The sequence below is a fragment of the Bubalus bubalis genome, chromosome 8 (assembly GCF_019923935.1).
Source record: "Bubalus bubalis isolate 160015118507 breed Murrah chromosome 8, NDDB_SH_1, whole genome shotgun sequence".
NCBI classification, from domain to species: Eukaryota; Metazoa; Chordata; class Mammalia; order Artiodactyla; family Bovidae; genus Bubalus; species Bubalus bubalis.
Window position 1 is genome coordinate 104,735,145 of NC_059164.1, and position 25,211 is coordinate 104,760,355.

The 25,211-nt window shown below is 42.6% G+C and overlaps 1 protein-coding gene across 9 annotated transcripts in view; it reads left to right on the forward strand.

The window, feature by feature from the left end:
- Positions 1 to 25,211, forward strand: part of MGAM (maltase-glucoamylase) — a 100,295-nt gene that overhangs the window by 73,335 nt on the left and 1,749 nt on the right. For 4 of the 9 annotated variants that reach the window (XM_044946981.2, XM_044946982.2, XM_044946980.2 and 1 more), the window contains 17 exons: positions 1,971 to 2,096; positions 3,561 to 3,689; positions 3,932 to 4,042; positions 4,660 to 4,722; positions 9,374 to 9,508; positions 9,976 to 10,063; positions 10,898 to 11,036; positions 12,209 to 12,342; positions 12,458 to 12,492; positions 12,818 to 12,934; positions 14,264 to 14,412; positions 14,984 to 15,068; positions 15,990 to 16,046; positions 19,908 to 20,032; positions 21,508 to 21,596; positions 22,883 to 22,932; positions 23,906 to 24,076. In XM_044946981.2, coding sequence (XP_044802916.2) covers positions 1,971 to 2,096; positions 3,561 to 3,689; positions 3,932 to 4,042; positions 4,660 to 4,722; positions 9,374 to 9,508; positions 9,976 to 10,063; positions 10,898 to 11,036; positions 12,209 to 12,342; positions 12,458 to 12,492; positions 12,818 to 12,934; positions 14,264 to 14,412; positions 14,984 to 15,068; positions 15,990 to 16,046; positions 19,908 to 20,032; positions 21,508 to 21,596; positions 22,883 to 22,932; positions 23,906 to 24,076 — 1,803 coding nt within the window. Of the gene's footprint in view, positions 1 to 1,970; positions 2,097 to 3,560; positions 3,690 to 3,931; positions 4,043 to 4,659; positions 4,723 to 9,373; positions 9,509 to 9,975; positions 10,064 to 10,897; positions 11,041 to 12,208; positions 12,343 to 12,457; positions 12,493 to 12,817; positions 12,935 to 14,263; positions 14,413 to 14,983; positions 15,069 to 15,989; positions 16,047 to 19,907; positions 20,033 to 21,507; positions 21,597 to 22,882; positions 22,933 to 23,905; positions 24,077 to 25,211 lie in introns of those variants that run through there. The other 5 variants (XM_044946983.2, XR_006552989.2, XM_044946984.2 and 2 more) reach the window with 5 other exon arrangements.

The following is a 25,211-nucleotide window of genomic DNA, read 5'->3' on the forward strand; positions in this document are numbered from 1 at the left end:
TCGGTGGTGGTGAAGGTGGTGTGGTGGTGTGGTGGTGAAGGTGGTGAGGTGGTGAAGGTGGTGAAGGTGGTGTAGGTGGTGTAGTGGTGAAGGTGGTGAAGGTGGTGAAGGTGGTGAAGGTGGTGTAGGTGGTGTAGTGGTGAAGGTGGTGAAGGTGGTGAAGGTGGTGAAGGTGGTGAAGGTGGTGTAGGTGGTGTAGTGGTGAAGGTGGTGAAGGTGGTGAAGGTGGGTGGTGGGTGGTGGTGAAGGTGGTGAAGGTGGTGAAGGTGGTGAAGGTGTGTAGGTGGTGTAGTGGTGAGGTGGTGAAGGTGGTGAAGGTGGTGAAGGTGGTGAAGGTGGTGTAGGTGGTGTAGTGGTGAAGGTGGTGAAGGTGGTGAAGGTGGTGTGGTGGTGCTGGTGGTGAAGGTGGTGAAGGTGGTGAAGGTGGTGAAGGTGGTGAAGGTGGTGACGGTGGTGTGGTGGTTAAGGTGGTGAAGGTGGTGAAGGTGGTGAAGGTGGTGACGGTGGTGTGGTGTTTAAGGTGGTGAACGTGGTGAAGGTGGTGAAGGTGGTGTGGTGGTGAAGGTGGTTGGTGGTGAAGGTGGTGTGGTGGTGAAGGTGGTGAAGGTGGTGAAGGTGGTAAAGGTGGTGTGGTGGTGAAGGTGGTGAAGGTGGTGTGGTGGTGTGGTGGTGTGGTTGTGAAGGTGGTGGAGGTGGTGAAGGTGGTGCTGGTGATGGTGGTGGTGAAGGTGGTGAAGGTGGTGTGGTGGTGAAGGTGGTGAAGGTGATGAAGGTGGTAAGGTGGTGTGGTGGTGTGGTGGTGTGGTGGTGAAGGTGGTGTGGTGGTGCTGGTGGTGAAGGTGGTGAAGGTGGTGAGGTGGTGTCGTGGTGAAGGTGGTGTGGTGGTGAAGGTGGTGAAGGTGGTGCTGGTGGTGAAGGTGGTGAAGGTGGTGAAGGTGGTGTGGTGGTGAAGGTGGTGAAGGTGGTGAAGTTGGTGAAAGTGGTGAAGGTGGTGAAGGTGGTGTGGTGTGAAGGTGGTGAAGGTGGTGAGGTGGTGAAGGTGGTGAAGGTGGTGTGGTGGTGAAGGTGGTGAAGGTGGTGAAGTTGGTGAAGTGGTGAAGGTGGTGAAGGTGGTGTGGTGGTGAAGGTGGTGAAGGTGGTGAAGGTGGTGCTGGTGGTGGTGGTGGTGCTGGTGGTGTAGTGGTGGTGGTGGTGAAGGTGGTGAAGGTGGTGAAGGTGGTGAAGGTGGTGTAGGTGGTGAAGGTGGTGAAGGTGGTGAAGGTGGTGTGGTGGTGAAGGTGGTGTGGTGGTGAAGGTGGTGTGGTGGTGAAGGTGGTGAAGGTGGTGTGGTGGTGAATGTGGTGTGGTGGTGAAGGTGCTGTTGTGGTCCTGGTGGTGAAGGTGGTGTGGTGGTGTGGTGGTGCTGGTGGTGGTGGTGATTGTGGAGAGGGTGGGGATAGTGGACGTGGTAACTGGTCGCAGAGGTCATCACAGTTGCTTTGGCATCAGCCGCAAACAGTGTTATAAAACTTACTGTTATGTCACTGATATATTACTTGCTGCACGTCAGATCACTCTCCATATGTTAATTCACTCAGTCTTCACAAAACACTATGAAACAAATACATTCTTATCCTCGATTTACAAGTGAAGAAACGTATGAGAGGTTATTTCACTTTTGTCCAGAGTCACATAGCCAGCAGAGATTGGATCCTCTAGGGCAACCCAGGCATTTTGTTTCTGAATTTCATGTTCTTAACCAGCAAGCTAGAAATCACTGGAAATAGGAGTAAAGTCAGATTTTCAAGAGAGGCCAAGTCTGGCAGGATGATTTCTCCAAGTTATCCTAGTGGCTTTGCATCCTCTTCGTTTCTCTCTGGATTTGAGTTTGCTGATTATCTAATTGGGGACACTGGAAAAACATTATTACTTGGTGTACAACTTTAATCCAAATTCTTCTTTTTAAGGACTAAATTTTGTTTATTTTCTAGTTGATCGGTCGGCCAGTGATGGTTCCTTACTGGTCCCTGGGGTTTCAGCTGTGTCGCTATGGATACCAGAACGACTCTGAGATCGCCAGCTTGTACGACGCGATGGTGGCTGCACAGATCCCCTATGTATGTCGTCAGCCTGTGGGGTTCTGGCTCTGGGACCTCGTGGTCAGCCCTTGTCTCGATGTCTGCATTTGTTTGATTTTTGTCAGACCCTACAAAATTACAGAGCACTTTTTCATACAGGATCACACTCAGTCTCACCCTACCCAGTGGTTATAATATAAGCGGGTGGGGGGCGGTGTCATTGTCCCCAACTCGAAGAGTCACAGTGATTTGCCAAAGGAGGAGGGCATTGGGTCAGCTCTAGGGTTCTTTCTACTAGATCATGCTTCCATTTCTTTCACATGACTTCATGGCATCTAGTTAAAAACATCCTTGCTACCGTATAAAAGGTGGCCCAAAGAGTAGTTTTGCTTCATTAAAAAAAATTGACCCAAATTCAGTCAGACCATTGTGTCTATAGATATAACCTCAGTTCCAACACTTTGCCAACACTAAAGCTCAGTGTTCCCCCAGTTTTGATCTAATTCTTGGTTGAATGTAGGGATCTTGGGACTGGTTTCCAGAAGAAATACGTGTGGAGACACACTTCACCTTTACTTGAAGATGAGTTGATTTTTAGTCTCTAAGTTATATCTGACTCTTTTGTGACGCCATGAACTGCAGCCCTCCAGGCTCCTCCATCCATGGGGTTTCCCAGGCAAGAATACTGAAGTGGGTTGCCATTTCCTTCTCCAGGGGATTTCCCTGACAGAGGGATTCAACCCGCATCTCCTGCTTTGGCAGGCAGATTCTTTGCTGCTGAGCCATTGAATTTTCTATTAATCAATATTATTCTCTGAATTTTCTCTTGTTTCCTATTAATGGAAAGTCTAGCATGCAGTATTTTATTCTTAATAAGAAAACTGTGTCTGATTACCCCCAGGATTGTTGTTACAAAGCAATTACAGATGCTTTTGTTTGTTTTATTTTTAGTGGATTTACTGTCCATGTTGTGTTAGTACTGTGTTAGTATATTATTTTGTCTGAATCTGTACCCCTGATACCTGAGTTGGCTTCCTGGAAGAGATAACTATGTTTGCTTTTTCAGTTCAGTTGAGTGGCTCAGTCATGTCTGACTCTTTGCGACCCCACAGACTGCAGCGCACCAGGCTTTCCCTGTCCATCACCAACTCCAAGAGCTTGTTCAAACTCATGTCCATCCAACCATCTCATCCTCTGTTCACTCTTTATTCTGGCCCTTTACAAAGCACTCTCATCGACTTTTTTCATGTATCTCCACAGACAAAATTGTGGAGATCGACATTATCATTCTGCTTTTTGCTAATTTAGGTTTTTTTTTTTTTTCTATTTTTACTACTAAAAGTTTGAGAATTAGGTGAATTTTCCAGAACCTAATACCTAGCAAATAACAGAGGTGGGATTTGAAAGAATCAAGCAGATGCCGTCTGAACTTCGCCCCTGGTTACTGGACCGTTGTTCTCACGTGGACCTGGGCTTGTGTGAATTTCCTCTTTTCTCTTCCAGGATGTGCAGTACTCGGACATTGACTACATGGAGCGGCAGCTGGACTTCACCCTTGACGCCGAGTTTGCGGGGTTTCCAGCTCTGATTACTCGCATGAGGGCCGATGGGATGCGAGTCATTATCATTCTGGTTAGTTGCTATGTGACTGGGTGGAGTCTGTTTGGAAGACTGAATGGACTTTGGTGGAGAAAGATTTATGTGTGTTTTCTTCCATGCTATGAGTAGAGAAATTAAGTATATTTCCCTGGGTTCACAGAAGCTCTATAGCACAGATGGAAGGCATGCCTCCTCTTGGGAGAAATTCTCCCTTTCCCTACCCTGAGTCATTCTCTGGCTTTGGTTTCCTCACCTGACCTGTGCTTTGATTTTAGGACCCAGCCATTTCTGGCAACGAGACCAAGCCCTATCTGCCATTCACACGGGGTGTAGAGGATGATGTCTTCATCAAAGATCCGAGTGATGGGAGCATTGTCTGGGGAAAGGTATGCTCTGAGCAGTGATTCACTAATCCCCACACTGTCAGTGTGTTTGCATTTTTTTCTTTTTTCCATTCGGACTTTGAGGTCAGAAGTTCTCATATTCTCCACTGGTATTTGTCACCACTATTAAGGAATTTTGTTTATTTTTTTAAATTTATTTTTTATTTTTTTTTAATTTTATTTTATTTTTAAACTTTACATAATTGTATTAGTTTTGCCAAATATCAAAATGAATTTTAAAGGAATGTGTGTGTACATTGTGTGATCCACTTTTCTCTAGATCAATCCTACAAGAAAATCGAAGTACTATCACCCCTAGAACAAGGTTTATAATTTCTTGTGTGCTTAACCCTTCAGTTGAGCCCAACTCATTGCAACCCCATGGACTGTAGCCCACCAGGCTCCTCTGCCCATGGGGTTTTTCATGCAAGAATACTGGAGTGGGTTGCCATTTTCTTCCTCCAGGGGATCTTCCCAACCCAAGGATTGAATCCGTGTCTTCTATGTCTCTTGCATTGCTGGTGGATTCTTTACCACCTGAAAGCCCTATAGTTTCTTAGGAAATGCTATATAAGAGAAATTATCTAGTGCATTGCTTTAAAACATGTTTCTCTTCACAGGTCTGGCCTGATTTTCCTGATATGGTAATAAACAGTTCTCTAGACTGGGACAGTCAAGTGGAGGTAAGGGGCTTGTGTCGATGTGGGGGATCAGGGATGTCAAGAAGGTGCCACCGTGCTTAGGATACTGGACATCCCTGTGCCATGAGCACGGGTGAGATGAGGAAACTCACGTAGGGAACGTGTCCTGTGCATCTGTCTTGTGCCAGTCTCTTTGCCTGCAATATTTTACCCCAGTTGGGAGGTAGGTACTTTTATGCTTTGCATAATTAAGACTCAGAGATCTTAAATTACTTGTGTCCATGGTTTCAGGTGACAGAGTGATGATTTCCACTCCATGGCTCTCAGATTACAAACATCCAGGAAATTTCCACTGAATGAAACCTCTAAGAAACACTGTCTTTTGACTGAATTAGTATATTTATTGTTCCTTTTGCAGTTTTTGCTTTGAGTATCCTTTTCAAACAGTCTCTCACCCCTGTCTTTACTGATTGGGTATTTTTCTCTGTACATCTTTCTTTTTGTGGGTAGACTTCTCCGTCTTCACTCTTATAAATCCCCCCATCTTTCCTTGGGTTTCTCAGCTTTGATCTTTTTTTCGTTCTTTTGCTGCACTGAGTCTTTGTTGCTGCACGTAGGCTTTCTCTAGTTGTGGCGCATGGGTTCCTCACTGCAGTGGCTGCTCTTGTTGCAAAGCATGGGCTCTAGGCATGTGGCCTTCAGAAATTGTGGCACACAGGCTTAGTTGCTCCGCAGCATGTGGGATCTTCCAGGACCAGTGATCAAACCTGTGTCCCCTGCACTGGCAAGCAGATTCTCAAGCACTGGACCACCAGGGAAGTCCCTCAACTGTGATCGTATCTCCAAGTTTCTAGCCATATGTTAAAACTTGCTGTCTCCTGGGAACAGGTTCTCACTTACCATGGATCTCAGATGAGGATCCAAGGGAGAGAACCTAGCTTCCTGCAATCTCTGTTGTTTCTCACAGAAGATCACCTGAAGATTGGTGGTCCAGGCAGGCCCCATGGACATAGGTGTCTGCCAGAGAAGTTCAGGGCCATGGGATCCCTGACTTTTACTTATTTATTTTAGTTTTTAGTTTTTTCCTCCAGCTTAACTGAGATATAATTGGTAAATAAAATTGTATATATGTAAAGTATACAATGTGATCATTTGATATACATGTATATCATGAAATGATTACCAGAATCAGGTTAATTAACACATCCATCATTTCAGATAGTTGCCATTTGTGTATGTGTGTGGGGAGAATCTACTCTCTTAGCACCGTTTAAGTATACAAGACAGTATTATTAACTATAATCACCACATTGGATATCAGGTCCAGGAACTCATTCATTTGATAAATTAAGGCTTGCAACCTTTGACCAGCATCTCCTCATTTCCCCACCTCCTGGCACCTGGTAATCATGATTCTACTCTCTGTTTCTATGAGTTCAACTTGTTTTTCTCCGATTCCACATATGTGAGATCATACAGTGTTTGTTTTTCTCTATCTGGCTTATTTCACTTAGAATAACGCCTTCTAGGTTTATCCATGTTATTGCAAATGGCAAGTTTTTCTTCTTTATCCTAGCTGAATGATATTGTACTGTATACACACACACACATACATACCACATGTTCTTTATCCATTCATTTGTGGGCAGACACTTAGGTTATTTCAACATCTTGGCTATTGTGAGTAATGCTTCAGTGAACATGGGACATTTCTCTTCAAGATACCAATTTTGCTTCCTTTAGAGGATATACCCAGAAGTAGGATTGCTGGATCACTTGGTAGTTCTATTTTTAATTTTTGGAGGGAACTCCATAGTATTTTCTGTATTTCTGGCTATACCAGTTTATATTCCCACCGGCAGTGTCCAAGGAGTCCCTTTTCTTCATGTGCTTGCCAACCCTTGTTATCTGTCATCTTTTTCTTAAAAGCTGTCAAAACAGCTTATCATTGTGGTTTTTATTTGCATTTCCTTGATGATTAATGATATTAAGAACCTTTTCATGTATCTGTTGGCCATTTGTAGGCCTTCTTTGCAAATATGTCTGTTTAGGTCATTTGTCTATTTTAAAATCAATTTATTTGTGGGTTATTTTCCTTGTTATTGAGTTTTATAGCTTCCATATGTATTTAAAATATCAACTCATTGGATATTTGCATGTTAAATATTTTCTCCTGTTCTGTAGGCTGCTTTTTCATTTTGTTGATTGTTTTTTGTGGAGAAGCTTTTGAGTTTGATGTATTTCACTTCATTTTCTTTTGTTGCTAGTGCTTTTGGTGTCGTCAAATCCAAAATGTCATTGCCAAGACCACTGTCAAGGAGCTTTTTCCTGTGTTTTCCTCTAGAAGTTTTATGGTTTCAGGTCTTACTCTTGAATCTTTAAGTCATTTTGAATTAAGTTTTATGAGCAGTATAAGATAGGAGTCCGATTTCATTCTTTTTAAATTTTTTTTCGGCTGTGCTGGTCTTCGTTGCTGCACAGGCTTTTCTCTAGTTGGGACAAGTGGGGGTCTCTCTCGAGTTGTGATGCTCGGGCTTCTCACTGTGACTTCCCTTGTTGTGGAACATGGGCTCTGGGCATGCAGGCTTCAGTAACTGTGGCTCCTGAGCTCTAGAGTACACAGCCTCAATAGTTGTGACACATGGTCTTAGTTGCTCCTAAGCAAGTGGGATCCTCCCGGGTCGGGAATCAAACAAGTGTCTTCTGCATTGGCATTCATTGCATTCTTTACCACTGAGCCACAAGGGAAGCCCCAGTTCCATTCTTTTGCATGTGGATATCCACATTTTTCTTTTCTCTATTTTGCCCACTCCACCTAGCTTGTAGGATCTTAGTTCCCTAATCAGGGATTGAAACCAGGCCCCCAGCAGTGGAAGCATGGAGTCTTAACCACTGGACCACCAGAGAATTCTCTCCATGCTTTTCTAACACTGTTAATAGAAGGCTATTCTTTCCCCATTTACGTTCCTTTCATCCTTGTCAAAGATTAATTGACTGCATATGCATGTGTTTATTTCTGGGCTTTCTATTCTGTTCCACTGATCTATGTATCTATTTTTTTTTTTTTTTCTTACCAGTTGTTGTTTTTGTTTATCTGCTAAGAAATGGGGCCAGGTGGGTACATCATGGGTTGAGGATGAGGGGAAATAGCATTGCAGAAGCAATGAAGCAAGAGTGGAACACAGACTGGAGTGAGGTAGAACTAAGACCTTGGAGAACAGCAGAATTTTCTTCATTTCATGGGCAAGAGCCCTTTTAGTGTGGTTCATAAATCAAAATGGTCAAATCGCTCACTTGTATCTTGTTCGAAATTCAGTTACCTCTTAGACACGACCAGTATTGACTCTGTCTACTCTAGTCCTCCATTTTCCTCCTCTGCCTGAGCTGGAGCTCTCTGTTTCTGGTGAAAGGTTCTGGTTTGTTGTTTCTATATTTCTACCTCCATTTTCTAACAAAAAAGGCTTTCTTGACATGCTTCCCCTTCACAAGATGCTCAGTGATGTGACTCAATACCTTGACATTCTCTGTGAGCTGGGTCCCTGTGTGCTGATCCATTTTTTTTTTTTTTTCTGCTGTTCCTTGTGGTCTTCTATCTAGATGTTGGTTTTCCACTTGCCTATTATCTGTTGTGTATCAGAACTGGAAATTCCCTAATCCAAGTTCTCTTTCTGTTGTTCCCACACCACCCACACCCTTGCCATCAGCATTATTTAGCTTTTAACTCTTGAAATGCACTGATGAACACAGAAGAACCGATTTACTAAGACATATGAAGGACCATAAAGGTCCATAACAAGCATCATAGTTATGTAGAAATTTATGAAGATTTGCTGTTGTTAAGTGGAATGAATTTACAATTATGCAGTTTCTAACCTCAGCGTGGTGGGGGAATACAAGGGTCAACGAGGGCCTTCCTCTCCAAAGGGTTATAGTTCTGGAGTTATACCTTGGGTCCATTTTCCAGGTTAAAATAAAGACACTGTTTTTATCATTTGAAGAAGATAAGAGAAAGGGGAGTTGAAACTTTCTCTTTAAGTTCTTCCAATTTAGTTGACACACAATTAATTCTTCTTCATAGAATTAGGATGAGAATTACATGAAATAATGTACATATTTAAAGCCTAGGTCATGCAATAAGTATTTGACACTGCACTTCTCAGTTGACTCTGAAACCATAGAAAACCCAGATACATATCGGTTAGATAGTTTAATGTAATAAAATGCAACCTTACCTCTTACCACCTTTTCCTCCCGAGAATGAAATAGGGGAGAATCACCTGGATGTTTCTTACCAACCTGTTGACAATATATCTGCTCTCTGCCCCCTTCAAGCCGCAGTCTCCCTGGCTCATGCTTTGTCTTTGAGGAGAGCTTAGGGAACATCAGGATGGAGGTTGAGGAGTGGGTATCTAACAGATGAAACAGTGAGTTCAGGGTGTTGGTAGCTACCATTCGTGTTGAATCAAAGAGGAAAACAGTCCATGAATGCTTTCCAGATGATAAGAAGGGGTTTCATTTGTGCTCATTTCTATTCTTTGCATTCATTGTATTTCAAATAAGCTAAGAACATTCCTTAAGCTCTGTTTGGATTAATTATCACCACACAGTACAGGTTTTGTAAGTTAAGCTTTCAGGAAATGCCAATTTTCTGTCTAATATATTTATTTGGGACAAATAAATTTCCTTCTTACAGAAATACAGGGCATTTGTGGCCTTTCCAGACTTTTTCCGTAATTCAACTACCACATGGTGGAAGAGGGAGTTGACAGAACTGTACACTAATCCACGGGAACCAGAGAAGAGCTTGAAGTTCGATGGCTTGTGGATTGTAAGTGTGAACGTTTGTGTCTGTGTACATGGGGACAATTGCGTTTCTAGCTCTGCATGCCTCAGTATATGTATCCCTGACCTTTAATCTGAAGAGATAATAGTCATCCAGGAAAGACTTTGAATGCATCAGACTGCAGCTCTTCCAGTCAGGACCAGCCCACTCTGATACACCTCTTAGCTTCTACCTTGTCTGAAGCTCTGGCTATAAAAGTCCAAGGTGATAACCAGGAATTCCTTGGAACCAAGCCTACTTTACACCCTCAGTGAGAGTTTTTTCAAATTCTCTAGCCAGTCATTCTGTAGGGCTTCCCTGACCTTTCTTAAGCTGGATTTGATGAATCTCCCTGGGCTGGTATCTATGGAACTATTGGATGGTGAACAATATACTCTCTGCTTCCTTTTCTCTGGGTTGACAGGATGTAACTCTTTTTAAAAGTAAAGTATTTCTGGGTTTGATATTTCTAGGATATGAATGAACCAGCGAGCTTCGTGAATGGAGCAGTCCCTCCAGGCTGCAAGAATGCTACTCTGAACCACCCTCCCTATATGCCATGTGAGGACCCTTGGCCTTCTCTACTGGCAGCTTCATGGGTACAGGGAGTGAGCCCTGCAAGAGCCCAGCAACCTGGCATTTACCCTGATGCTCAGGGACATCCTGACTGATGCTCTGTTTTGCAGGGGTGTGGAGGCGAGGCGGCAAAGTAACAAGTCCATTCCTGAGAACTTTACCCAGTTGGGTGTGGGCAAGTTATTGGCCCCTTTGAGTGGATTTCTCAGTTTTTTTCAGAAAACACTTAACAGTGGTAATGTCTCCCACAGACTCTATAGCTCAATGTCTTACTTCCTCAGGCTCATGCGAGTCCCTCCCCAGGAATTTGTTGTGTCACCAGGGGGTGGACAGTAACAGCCTCCCCTTACCATGGAGTCAGTGACTTCGGCACTGTACTTGTGTTCATGTCTGGGATCCAATTATTATTTTCTCTGTGAGTGGTACGAGCTTCAGCAGATGACTTGCTCTTTCCAAATCTCAGTTTTTTAAACTGTAAAAGGAAGATCATGATATCTTCTTCAAAGAATCATGATAAGAATTATATGAAATAATGTACATGCTAAAAGCTCGGTTGGAGCCTGTCCGTGTTTGACAACTGTGTCCTCTGCACGCCGCTGCTTTCTACTGTGGGGTCCTGGGTGCTGACCACACCTGCAGGTGCCACTGTAACTAAGAGCCAGGCACATTTCCAGGACGCTGGGGAGAAGAGGGACCCATGCAGAGGTCAGCTTAGCCTTAAGAGCCAGACACTGCCTTGCTTCAATCCCATGAAGCGAGGTCAAGGCTAAACAGGATCAGGCAGGGGTCAATGTCACATCGCTAGATCTTTCTCATCAGACCTGGAGTCCAGGGACCGGGGCCTGAGCAGCAAGACCCTGTGCATGGAGAGCCAGCAGGTCCTGCCTGACGGCTCAGCGGTGCGCCACTTCGACGTGCACAGCCTCTACGGGTGGGCCCAGACCAGACCCACATACGAGTGAGTCGTCATTGCCCTTCTCCGGGGGGACAGCCTGAGGGGATGGCCTGGGACTGGGGAAGCTCCTCCTTTCATTCCCTCCTCCAAGAGTTCAGTCAGTCAGTTCAGTCGCTCAGTTGTGTCCAACTCTTTGAGACCCCATGGACTGCAGCACACCAGGCTTCCCTGTCCATCACCAGCTCCTGGAGTCTACTCAAACTCATGTCCATCGCATCAGTGATGCCATCCAACCATCTCATCCTCTGTTGTCCCCTTCTCCTCCCACCTTCAATCTTTCCCAGCATCAGGGTCTTTTCCAATAAGTCGGTTCTTCAGGTTCTTCCAATGAAGTTGGTTTCTTCGCATCAAGTGTTGGGTAGATTTTAATTATAGCTCTATAGCAATTCTCACTTATTAGGTTGGCCTTAAAATTTGGGTTTTTCTGTAACATGGCATAGAAAAACCCCAATGGACAGTTTTGCCAACCCAGCATTAAACACTCATGAGCATGGAGCCTGTGATCCTAGGATCACAGCCTGTGATCCTAGTGAGGAGGACAGATTTAAATAAGAGCTGGTCGTGCTGGTAAAAGGCTAATATTCCTCATGGAGGAAACACACATGGAAACACAGGCAATCATCACAGGGTGTGGACGATGCTATAGTAACTTTAGCTATTAGAAGGGAACACAGAGGACTGGGTATCTCTTTCCTTGACTTCAAAAGTGACTCATCTCTATTGGGATTTATTTATTTTGTCATTCCTGTTGGCTAGCCAACTGGTGTTCTACTGGGTTATTCCTGACTCATTTTGTGTGCTCAGTCCATGCTTAATAAGAATTATCCTAAGGAAAACCTTATACAGGAATTCACCTTCTTCTTTCCCTAGTATATTAAACTGAGTATTGAGTAAATAGATAGCAAGATTCAGTGACTAGCTATTATTTTTAGGTGATCCGGTGAGTCTATTATGTTCTTTAGTTTTTATAAAACATTGTAAATACCATATAAAGGCACAAGTTTTAATATTATCTCCATCACCTGGAATCAGTCAGTCAGGACCTCATGACCCGGTTTTCCATGTTCCCTTCTGGGACACATGAGATGCTTTGTCCTTGAGCCGTGGGCTCAGGAGCTCTGGGGCTTTCCTTCCCTGCTCTGCCCTAAGTCACGCCCTTGTCCCCCTCTGAGCAGAGGCGTGCAGGAGGTAACGGGACAGCGAGGGATCGTCATCACTCGCTCCACTTTCCCCTCTTCTGGCCGCTGGGGAGGACACTGGCTGGGCGACAACACGGCTGCGTGGGACCAGCTGAAGAAGTCAATCATTGGTGTGTGGGCTGCTGGCGGGAGAGGAGTCAGGATCTTGCATCAAGGATTCTCTGGGGAGGGAGGAGGAGGCAGGTCATGAGTGTCTCATCTGACCCAGCCATGGTTCTCTTGCAGGCATGATGGAGTTTAGTCTCTTTGGTATATCCTACGTAAGTGTCCTTTTCTGTTCTTTTTGGAAAAAAAGTATTTATTTATTTGGCTGCCTCGGGTCTTAGTTGCGGCATGTGGGATCTCTCATGGCAGCACGCCGACGCAGTAGTTGTGGCCCGTGGGCTTGGTTATTCCGTGGCTTGTGGGATCTTAGTTCCCCGAGCAGGGATTGAACCCTTGTCACCTGCATTGCAAGGGGGACTCTAACCACTGGACCACCAGGGAAGACCCTGTGGTGTCCTTGGGATCACTCCTAATCACGATGCAGACGGTGACATCTTTCAGAAATCATTAACTGGCCCATTTTGTTCTATCTTGTTTCAGACAGGAGCAGATATTTGTGGATTCTTTCAAGATGCTGAATATGAAATGTGTGCTCGCTGGATGCAACTAGGGGCCTTCTACCCCTTCGCAAGGAATCACAATACCATTGGGACCAGGGTAGGACATTAAGCTCAGACCGCAAAAGTTCACCAGGAACACAGACTCCCATTTGAACTACAAGTAATGTATAGGCTTCCCAGGTGGTGCAGTGGTAAAGACTCTGCCTGCCAATGCATGAGATGCAAGAGATGAAGGTTCAATTCCTGGGTCGGGAAGCTCCCCTGGAGAAGGAAATGGCAACCCACTCCAGTATCTCGCCTAGAAAATTCCACAGACAGAGGAGCTTGGCAAGCTATAGTCCACAGGGTCGCAAAGAGTCAGACACAGCACATGATGTTGTTTATATTCCCCAAGGACATCTTATAAACCATTAAACCCTTATGTTCCTTTAAAAAAAAAAACTTGAAACATATTATGAAATTATTACCACAGTAGGGTCAGTTAATGCCTCAATCACTTCACATAATTACCATTCTTTTTTTTTGTGGTGAGAACATTTAACATCTATACTCTTAGCAACTTTCAAGTTTATAATACAGTGTTGTTGTTGTTTAGTCACTAAGTAATGTCTGACTCTGTGACCGCATGGACTGTAGCCCGCCAGGCTCCTTTGTCAGTGAGATTTCCCAGGCAAGAATACTGGAGTGGGTTGCCATTTCCTCCTGCAGGGGATCTTCCTGACCCAGGGACTGACCCCATGTCTCCTGCAATGGCAGGCTAATTCTTTGACCACTAAGTTACCAGGGAAGCCCTTATTATATAGTATTGTTAACTATAATAAAACTAAGTATTGGGCAAACTCTGGAAGATAGTGAAGGACAGGGAAGAGGACAGGGAAGTCTGGCATGTGGTAGTCCATGGGGTCTCAAAGAATTAGACATGACTTAGCAATTGAACAACAGTCATTAGTTATAGGCACCATGCTGCACATCTAATCACCAGAAATATTTAACTTCTAACAAAAAGTTTTTATACTTTAACTGACAATCCATCTCTGTCCATCCTGCAATCTGAATTAAAATGGGCAGAGGAATGGAATAGACAGGTTTCCAAAAAAAGATATACAAATAGCCAACAGATACATGAAAGAATCTTCACGTTTCAGTGAATCATATTCCTCAGTGTTCTTCAGATTATTCTTTTGGTTTGGGCATTGTACCAGGTATGTACCCCCCGCCCCCAGCCCAATTTCTTATGAGAAAGTTTTTCAACTGTCCTGGGAAGGCTTCAGTGATTTCCTTCAGTCTATTAAACATATTCGCTGAGCCTCGTCTGTAGTCATTGTTGGTTTAGCTGTGTGTGATCTTCCTTTGGACTAACCGTGAGGTGACCTCTTTAAGTCCCCTAGCTCCCCTAAGCACCGAACACTCTTTTTTTTCTCCTTAGAGGCAAGACCCCGTGTCCTGGAATTCTACCTTCGTGACAATCTCCAAGAGTGTCCTGGAGACCAGATACACCCTGTTGCCATATATCTACACCCTGATGCACAAGGCCAGCACAGAGGGCAGCACCGTCGTGCGGCCTCTCCTCCATGAGTGAGTGTCCAGCCAGGATCCCAATGACTGTGATAATTTCCATCTATATAGTAGCTGTTGCAGAATTCTTCCAAATTAAAGACATGACTGTCTTTTCCAAAAGCTCTCTAGGCACAGACCATACATTATGACTCTTCTAAGCATGGTGTCAGTCACACCTTCACTCTGTGATAAAAGGCTACTGAATATTTTAAAAAATTCAACATGATAGACAATGCAACATAGAATAATTTCTTTCTAATTTGGGCATTTGTAGTAGCTCACATCATAAAAGAAGGCATTCCAGGGGGATGTCTGAGGAATGAAGGCCATGCTTGCAGTGAAGTTTAAGAAGTTGGACATACTGATCGCGGAGGACATGTCTAAACCCAACCATTTCTGGGTTTGAAGAGCATGACATGTAGAAAGTGAATATGTATCTGATTAAGGTAGATCTAGGGAAAGAATAAAGATGGCATAGAATGCAGCTGCATTTCCAACTTAGGTCTGAATTTGAGGAGTTTCTTCAAGGCCTTGACCTGGCCTCCTGTAGAGGGGGTCTTAACTGTGATACCTCGGTTTCCCTCCCCAGGTTTGTGTCAGACCGGGTGACCTGGGATGTAGACAGTCAGTTCCTGCTGGGCCCAGCCTTCCTGGTCAGCCCTGTCCTGGAGGCTGTGAGTATGGAGGCCTCTGATGAATAGGGGATCCCGACTGTGAGGCCGGAGACTAGTTAAGGAGTAGAGGCCTCATCGGATTGGGGTCCTGAGAGGTGCTTTCTTATTCTTCGTCTGCCTTTGTCTCTTCTTCTCCCTCTGAACTGAAGTCCTTCACTTAGATGTTCCGATCTTCAGCTTCTTCATCTTTAAAATCAGCATATCAAGTTCTGATTCCTTGAACAGTCGAGAAGGAAAAAACCCTCTATTATACTTGAAGATATAATTGTTTCTTCTTTAATTGAAATGAGTAGGAGTCAGGTGGGGGCAGTACTGTTAATACAAAGAAATCCTTCCTACCCTCTATCACTGTTAAAGCAAAACTTTTCAGAAGAAGTTTTTGCAGCAATGTGTATAATGTCCTCACTGGCCAGCCCTTCCCTTCCCTTCCTCCAAAAGAGGTCCTTAGGCAGCCATTTCTTTACTTCTTTTATCAATGATTAGGCTTCTGATGAAAATATCAGTTAAATGGATTTTCTCCAACACTTATTGCACTAATCATAATTTCTGAAGTATTGATGTCCATAAAAGTGCAATTTTTCTTTTTCTTTTTTTTTTTTCTGCTCTAGACCCAACCTCAGTTTGTCTCTTTGAAGAGGGTATGGGATAAGCCTATAGGCAAATGATGATTTTTTTTTTCCTCTGTAAGTTCCGGATCCCAAAGGGTTTTACAGAAGCCACCACTTTTGGTTAGGCAAATCTCCCAGTTTGAGAAGAGGGCAGGGAAGGAAGCCATTCCCAACACCAGTGACCTCGAGAGAGGAGAGGTCTGTGGGTCCAAGGCCATTACTGTTGTTTTGGCTCCTCTACTATGCAAATGGGTTACTCTGCCCTCCGTAGCTGAGCCTACTGCACTCACACCTTATTTTTGTTTAATTTTAGAACGCCAGAGATGTCACTGCATATTTCCCTAGAGCCCGCTGGTATGATTACTACACGGTAAGTTTTTCTGATTGCCTCTATAGAACCTGGGGAAATGGTAGCACTCAGTCTTCAGACTCTGACAGACCTCAGGTCAAATTCTGGCTCGGTACCCACTTGTGTGCTCTTGAACGAGTCAGTTTTCCCCTCGTGGACTGTTTTCTCACCTCCACGTGGGGAAAGGCCACTTTCCTCACAGAGTTGCTGTGAAATGCATACAGGCGTCTCCTGCCTTACCTGGCTTTTTGTGGGTGTTCTTTGCTAGTTTGTCTCTTTCCTTACACCACCACTTTTCACAGTGCTGTATAATGGCAGACACTAGAAAAATGCTTGAAGTTGTGCTGAAAACTATGGTTTTTGTTTATATCCTCCCTGTTAGACTGGAAGTTCATAAGTATTAGGAGCCTTTTCCTCTCTGTCTTTTTACATACCTCCTTCTATAGTAGAGATGCCCAAAGTGTTGTTGAATGTACTTTCTAAGGTAAGCAAGGTCCTTGGCATGTGTAAAAGGTTCATAGAAGTATAAGGCCTGACTCCTGTGAGTTGGTGTAATGTAACTGCATTTAGAAATGGGGAAGGAGCACAACCTTCTCCATCATACAACTTTTCTGGGCTAGTCTGAACCCCAGAGACTCAGCTGGGGAAACAGAGTCTTTCACAGAAGGTTCCAGCAGGGACCTTTTGCTGGGATACAGAGAAGTCAGAGTTTAATTCTTTTTTTCTTTTTGGTAGATTTTTTATGGTTTTGTAAATAGGTATAATATGACAGATCAATATGTCATCATCCTTTTTCAGAAATGCTTTTGACTGTTATTTTTTTATATTCTCCCAGATTACATTAAAATAATATTGTCAATTCAGAAAATAAAAACAGACTTGAAGTAACATATTAGATAGCATATCACTATCTATTATATGCTAACTGTATAATTAATACCTACTTCATTATATAATTATATATTAGTAACCATATATAATTATATGTTATTTAATATGTCATATATATCACTATTTATTATAAATCAATTATATTATTAATATATACCAATTAATTATATAGCTATGTATATGTTAATGTATGTCTGGGAAGAAATGATAATGTTACAGATTTATTCCTAGAGTGTGTATATTTTACCAAAAAAGTCCAAGAAGGTTTCATAGCAGCAAGATTTGTAAAAGAGCAACAAACTGGAAATAAGCCAAATGTCCATCAACAGTAAAATGGATAAGTGGATTGTATTCTATTTTTAAAACTAAACACTAATAAAGTGTTGCTACACAAATAAAGATAATAAATATCACAGACATAACCTTGAGCACAAATGGCCAGATACAAACCAGTAAAGAGTGTATGATTCCATTTATGAAATACAAGTTCAAAACTAGGCAAAAATGATAAAAATCAGAAAAGTTGCTGCCTTTGGTGTGGTGCTTATTATGAGAGGGGAGGAGAGAGCCATTTGAGATGCTGGTAATAGTCGTTGATCTAAGTGGTGGTTTCATGGGTGTGTTCACTTGGTAAAACTTTATTGAGCTGTGTACTTGTTATTTGTATAATTTTCTGTACGTATGTTATTAATAAGTTAACTAGAAAATTTGTTTCCTCAGAAAGATGAGACGATATGCCTAAAATAAGAAAGCATACTTTAAACAAGACTTACTTACAAAGCAATCCTTGCAAATTAAAGGCATGATGCAGGAATTTTGCTTAAAAGGAAATTATAAGGTACAATCTAGGAAATTACCCAGAAAGTAGAACAGACAGGCAAAGAGATGGAAAGCAGGAAAAGAAAAAATAAGAAAGCCCCACTTGTTTTGAGAACTCCCATTTTTGTGCATTTTCTCTGCTGCTTGTCCAGTGGAACTGGGAATGAACAATTGCTTGCATGAAGGGTGGGCAAAGAATGTAAGATTCCTAGCTCCCTATCTTGGTGGCTCCCACTTCTGGGAGGTTATGACTCTTCCTCATTGCTGCCTTGGTAGTTGTGGACTCTCATCCCCCACTGTCCCTTCTGGGCTCATCTGACTGCAAAAGCAACATGGTGTGCTTACTCTTGATCTTCAGGCCCCACCTGTTTGATGAAGGGGCAGGTATCTTGAGGCAGGACAGGCTGGTGCACTTCTGCCAAAGCTGGACCTTCATCTACTCAGACTCTCGGATTCTCTAAACAAGCTGCTGAATCAGCAGTTGATAGCTCTTCGCAGAGTTTTTGCCTGTCTTGGTTGTGCCTGTGTGACTGCACATGCCATGATGTTGGCTTCTATCCACCCCTCTTTCCTTTCTATCATATTGGGCATTACCATTTGTAGACTATTGGGACAGGGAGAAGCATGGAACTATTCTGACTTGTCTTATTGATTACCTATTTTAGTTAAGACTAAGAGCATACAGTGTGTGTGAATCAGTTTTTATCTACTTCGCTTGTGGCCATTTTGTTTGTTTACAGTGTAGACGATATACTGGATTTTAAAAACAGTGCTTTTCAGTCATATTCAGTGATTACACGGTTGGCGAGATTTCTCCTATACAAAGTCATGTTACATTGTTTATTCTTATTTTAATAGTGCTGCTTTAAGATTTGACCTTAGAGTCATGTCTTTATGGATATTTTAACAGGCACTTTTTAGGCGAGCCCAGTCAGAAATGATTTAAAGGGAAGTAAACAAGCTTGTGACTCATCAGGTACTAGAAAGGAAATCATGAGAAGGTATCATATCCTATGTAGCTACAATGTGTGGTAGAATGAAAAAAAAATCAGAAGAAATAAAGAATTTGATAAGAAGATAACTTTGACAGTTTTACATGCATCAAGTTTCACTTGAAGGTAGAATCACCAGTCCAGTATTCATAAGATATTGGAATAAATTGTCATTAGAGAGCATATAATTCACTTTTCTCATGATATCAGTGAGGAAATTGAAGAAGCCCAGAGGTATGGGCTGGAATTTGTATTAAGGTCTGTAGACTCTGGAGTCCTGAGGCTGCCCATGAAACAGAGTCTGACCCGGGGAATGTGATACAGATCAAATCTGTATAGAATGAACATCAGGGACCAAAAGTGAAGAAATGTTAGCTTTGCTTCTTGCTTCCAAAGTGGTGATTCTCAGATGGGAGGACTTGCCTGCCAGGGGACACTGGGCAAGTCTGGGGGTATTTTTGGTTGTCACAATGTGGTGGAAGGCGGGGGAGAGGCTGCTGGCCTCTGGGGGGTGGACATTGGTCAACATCCAGAAAGCACAAAACAGCCCCCATAATAGAGTTAGCTGGCCCAGAATGTCCATAGTGCTGAATATGAGAAGCTGGGCTCCAGTTTGAGAATATGTTAGGAAGGAATTGAGATTCATGGCTTGGGGTGAGAGCCACTTCTCCCTGTCACATATGGGGCAAGATCAAGATGTGAAATGTAAAGGAAGATACAGTGACTTAAAGATAAGGATTTGTGAAGCAGGTCCATTCACTTTAATGATTTCTGTCAAGTAGAAGTCAAAGGTGTTAGTGAAGTTGGTGGGAGCAGGGCATGGGGCAGTGGAGGGAGATGGAAGCAGAGTGGGGACCAAGCAAAGGGAAGGTCTGGACATGTCTTTGTGGGGAGTGAGTCAAGAGCCGAATACAATAAAAGGATCGCTCAGCCTCCTCTGGCAGCGCTGCTGGAGGCAGAAACAGGATGTGGAGTGAGGCTAGGGTGAGAGGCAGCTATGGTTGGGATCCTGACCTGGTGTCCTGGCAGCCTGGAGCCCACACAGCAGGTGGTGAGCATAGGAAAAGCGTGATAACCGATGCCAGACAGCAGCAGGTCCCGAGCGTGACAAGATGGCTTGTAGATCATTGTCCAGACAGAGGCGTTCCCTTATCATCCCTGACCTTCTTCTCGCCCACAGGGTGTGGCCATTCAATCCCTGGGTGAGTGGAAGTCCTTGCCAGCGCCTCTTGACCACATTAATCTTCATGTCCGTGGGGGCTACGTCCTGCCCTGGCAAGAGCCTGCACAGAACACCCACTTAAGGTGAACAAGGGCCCCAGATTTCTCCTTTCCATGCCTGTTAACTCAGAGCTGATGAAGCCCAGCAATCTGTGGGCCCAAAAGCAGTTTTACGGGGCTGGCAGAAAAAGTTCATTTGGGTTTTTCTATAAGATGGTATGGAAAAATTTGAAAGAACTTTTTGGCTAACCCAATAGTAAACATTTTTGCTTGCTTGCTTGCTTGCTTGTGTATATTTTAGCCTTTTTTGGATTTTGTACTCTTCAAACAATTCTTAATTAACAGCTATTTGAGATCTAAGTGGGTGAGGTGTTAGGTTTAAATAGTGACATTTGAAATGGAAGTCAAATAGGAGCAACCATGGTTCATGCTAGTTTTAAAAGACTACCCAGGAGCCTGGCATGCTACAGTCCACGGGATTGTGAGAGTCTAGGTGGTTTAGCAACTAAACCACCACCACCACCAGGGACTTCCTTGGTGGTCCAGTGATTTGACTTTACCTTCCAATGCAGAGGGTTCGGGTTTGATCCATGGTGAGGCAGCTAAGATCCCACATACCTCGTGGTCAAAAAACCAAAATGTGAAACAGAAGGAATACTGTAACAAATTCAATAAAGACTTTAAAAATGGTCCACATCAAAAAAACCTTAAAAGACCATCTGGATCATAATTGTCTCTTTGCTAAGAATATTATTGCTAAAAACTTGTGTAAGCCAGATGGAAACTGAGGCTGATATTCCTTATATGCAAGGTTTAAAAATTCTAGGCCTAATGTATAACCTATATATTCTAGACCCATATAATAATTGATAATAGCTGACATCAGGTGAACGCTTGCTCTGTGCCTAGAACTGTACTAATATGGAGACTTCTATTTAGAGATTTTCTATTTTTCCTAACAAAAGGAAAACTAAGCCCTTGGTATCAGTACTGTTATCATCCACATTTTGCAGATTAGCAAAGAGAAGCTTCAGGAAGTTAAATGATTAACTTAGAGTCAACATAGTAAGTAGTTGAACAGAGACTAAAATCCATGTCTATCTAAAATCCATGTCTATCTGATGTCAAATTAAAATCCTTGAAGCCCTATTTATTTGATTGCAAAAATTCAGTTAAAAGCTGAAGAACTTAGGACATCTGTAAGCAGAACTCGCTGTACATGCGGAGATTAGGTCGTGAAGGAAGAAAGATTGAAACATTAGGCTTTCCTCACAGTGGAGAAAGAAAGGAAACCAGTGCATTTGCTTGTAGTTCTTTGTAGACGTTGCAGAACTCCTGTGAGCTTATAGAGCCTTAAAATTCCCCTTGATTCATTCATTCATTCCTGACATGAAATTGTCGAGCTTATGGAGTCAGGACTAGAACTAGATCCCAAGTCTCCAGAATCCTAGTACCAAGTCTTTATATCTAGAAGCACTTCCTTTTTGTTTTTATGAAAATGCTTGGTTTGTGGCTGTGGCTTTGTTTTTACCCAATGTCTCTTTCCTACCTCACTGCAGCCGTCAGAAATTCTTAGGTTTCAAGGTCGCCTTGGATGATGAGGGGACTGCTGAAGGCTGGCTCTTCTGGGATGATGGGCAAAGCATTGGTGAGTATAGCTATTCCTCCAATTCCTTCATGTAATACTAGGTTCCTGGATATCTTATAGGGCTGCAATTTCCTTTTATGTGTTAAGACAATTGTGCATTTTAAAATATAGCCATTTGTTACTCATAATACATGATCTTTGTGCCTCATCTATATGAAGCTTAGTTCAGAATCTCTCACCATTATCTAGTTGTCCTAATCCATTGTGAAAAAGAGCAGTATAAGGAGCTGTAGGGAAAGTTTGTTTGCAGCCAACTGAGCTATACTTCCATATATGGTTTATGTTCAAAGGCAATTCCCTAATTACATGTTCCACTAAGAAAAGCAATAGCTGTGCTATTATTCGGAGGAGGCGGTTTCTATTAAGAGTTTACAGGAGTTAGTAAACTCCCAGAAGGATGTCTCAAGTACTATTGTTATTTCTATGCCCAGGGGTGTCCAATAGAACTTTCTGTACCAATGGAAATGATCTGTATTTGGGTTGTCCAACATGGTAGCAATTGGGCGTAAGTGACTGTTGAGCACTTAGAATGTGACAAGAGTATTTGAGCAACCGAAGCTTAAATTTTATTTGATTGTAATTAATTTAAATTTAAATAGCTACATTTGTCTAGTGGCTGCTATCTCAGACAGCACAGTTTTAGAGGATAGGCAATGCCTTCTGACTAAGTGATAAGGAGCTCCGAAAGAGGCAAGCGTCTAGGGAAGAGGGAGGAAGCCACAGAGTTAGGGTGTGTGTGGGAGTACCTGTAATAGTCAGGCTTTGGCTAGTCCACCCTTAAAGATATTCTCCCTGGACCTGTGGCATAAATTAAGGATAAGAACAAAAAGGCTCTTCTCTGGAGACTGCTTTAAAAAATTGCCTAAAACCACTCAAGATTAACTGACCAGTTGTACACCAGTCTTGGTGTTTGTGATGTGGGTGTGCATGCATGTGTGTGCATATGTGTGACTCTAGCAGAAGAAATTTGGGAATTTGACTACCAAGAAGTTGGGAATCACAAAAGAGAGAAGAGGATTAAGAATGATGTTAGAAAATGCCATTATAGGAGGGGACTCTGTTCGACCGAGGCATCTGTATACACTTGTTTCAGACAATCTGTGTAAACTGAGGTTAGGGGCGGATTCTGACTCATCTCTCTCAGAATGAAAGTCTGTAAAGAAGAAAAATAAAATTTAAAAAGATCACGAACAAAAAACATCCCTACTTTCCCAACCAAGATAGGTAAGCCGTTAGAATTCTAGGGTGTAGTTCCAGGTCATGCTTACTTTGTTGTTTGTTTGCAGATACCTATGAAAAAGGACTCTATTACCTGGCCCACTTTTCGGTCAGCCAGGTGAGTGTGGCTGGGACTATGAAGAGTGAATGTAGAGTTCTGCCAGCTTACTAGGGTGCTGGACGTCGTAGGATATACATCATCACTTAGAATTACTTCACTGTTCACGTTACTAATTTGCATCTTCAGTTCAGTTCAGTTGCTCAGTCATGTCCGACTCTTTGCGACCCTATGAACCGCAGCATGCCAGGCCTCCCTGTCCATCACCAACTCCCGGAGTTTACCCAAACTCATGTCCATTGAGTCAGTGATGCCATCCAACCAACACATCCTCTGTTGTCCCCTTCTCCTCCTGCCCTCAATCTTTCCCAGCATCAGAGTCTTTTCAAATGAGTCAGCTCTTCGCATCAGGTGGCCAAAGTATTAGAATTTCAGCTTCAACATCAGTCCTTCCAATGAACATCCAGGACTGATCTCCTTTAGGATGGACTGGTTGGATCTCCTTGCAGTCCAAGGAACTCTCAAGAGTCCTAACCCTAATTTGCATCTTACCCTTTCTCTAGACTTCATATAGAGATGTCAAGTGCTCCCAGGAAGTTTTCTGTGATTAAAACACTCATATTTCATCAGTAACTTAGTCCAATTCACCAATCAAGATGGGCAGACCATTTCAATGTTTTCTAGCCCTTGTTCCTATGTTGCCTTGGAATGATTGGCATGCTTTGTTACTTCTCCACATGTGGAATATAAAGGTTCCTGGTAGCTGAGATTCTTTGTCTCCTTAGAGTTGGGGTGACTCTAGAGACCTTATTGGTGTTTAACCAGTGCAAAGTTGGGTGATGGCTGGCGATAGGAGGCAGAATGTTAAAACCATGGTCTCACTGTGCAAGGTCACAAGGTGGGGACTCTTAAATTGTCATTTCATGCTCTACATTTGTGCCTAAAAAGAGATTGTAAGAAATTTGAACAAATTTCGCTGTTTTTTTTTTTTTTTTTTCCCCGTCCTCTGGTTTCTTTTGTCTCCAATTGACAGAATATGATGCACAGTCATATAATTTTCAACAAATACATCAGCGATACAAACCCTTTGAGACTGGGCTACTTTGAGGTCTGGGGAGTGGGCAGTGACTCCATTTCCAGTGTCAGCATCTCTGCGAGTGGCGTGGTTATAACACCCACCTTCTCCTACAACTCTACAACACAGGTTTGTGACCAGTTCAAAGTCCAAATGGTATTTCCCAACCCTGAGCTATCGAGTGCAATTCCTGCCTGCTCCCATTCCTAACAACACCCTCTCCTGCAAAGCCTTTCTGGAATCTCTCTGTGTTCAGGGTGACTGGGTGGACAACATAGAAATGAAGGGAAAGTTCAGAGTTTGTCACCATCTGGAATTGATGGTCTGGATCCTTATCTGTCATGTATGTCCTCCTGTCTGCAAACTTAAGGAAAACTTGTCTTTGATCTACTTCTCAAACAGCTTTAACTACTGCCTTTCGTCAATTATAAGACACCCATCAGTTAAAGGTTGCTGCATTTTTTCACGTGCCACAAAGAAAGAAAACAAGATTACAAAAGTATGAGACAATGCTTTCCTCTCACTTAAAACTTCTATTTTAAAAGTACAGAAGCTTTACAAAACTCCTTTAAACAGAGGTTTTTATCATTTTAATATGATATTACAGAGGAAAAGTTGGGTAGAGACACATGGATATTGAGACATCTGCATCAAAGTATTAATAATTTAAAAGAGGTAAACTCTGTATGTGAGGAGATATTAGACATATCTTAGCCAATTTGTATCACACATTCTCTTCGATTTAAGTTTCTATGTAAAATTTTAATTTAGTTTAAATTACTATTTAAATTAAATATTTGCTTTAATATTTAACAATTAAGTAAATTAAATACTGAATTTCATAATTAAATAACTTACATGAAATATTTAATTTAAATTTCTATGGTAACATCTAATTTACTTTATTTTTTTTTAATTTACTTTATTATTTTAACAGGCTATGTGGCATGGAATTGGTTAAGGTATCTCCTCTCTGTTATCAGAGGTATTGGTGATACATCATTTTGTGAAAATTCTTTCACTGCTGTCTATGAAATTTTCTCAAAAGCCACTTATATGTCTTATACAAGTTTTCATCATAGCATTTTCTTTATTTTACTGTCAGTCAAGATTTATATTCGTTTCTGAAATAATCTTGAAGTAGTTTGCAGTCCATCCATTCATAATACCAGTAATAACAATGAAGTTCACACACGCACAGACGAACAGTCGTCAGGAGAGCTACTTGTTCACAGTAATTCCTAGGCTGTTGATTGTGGAACAG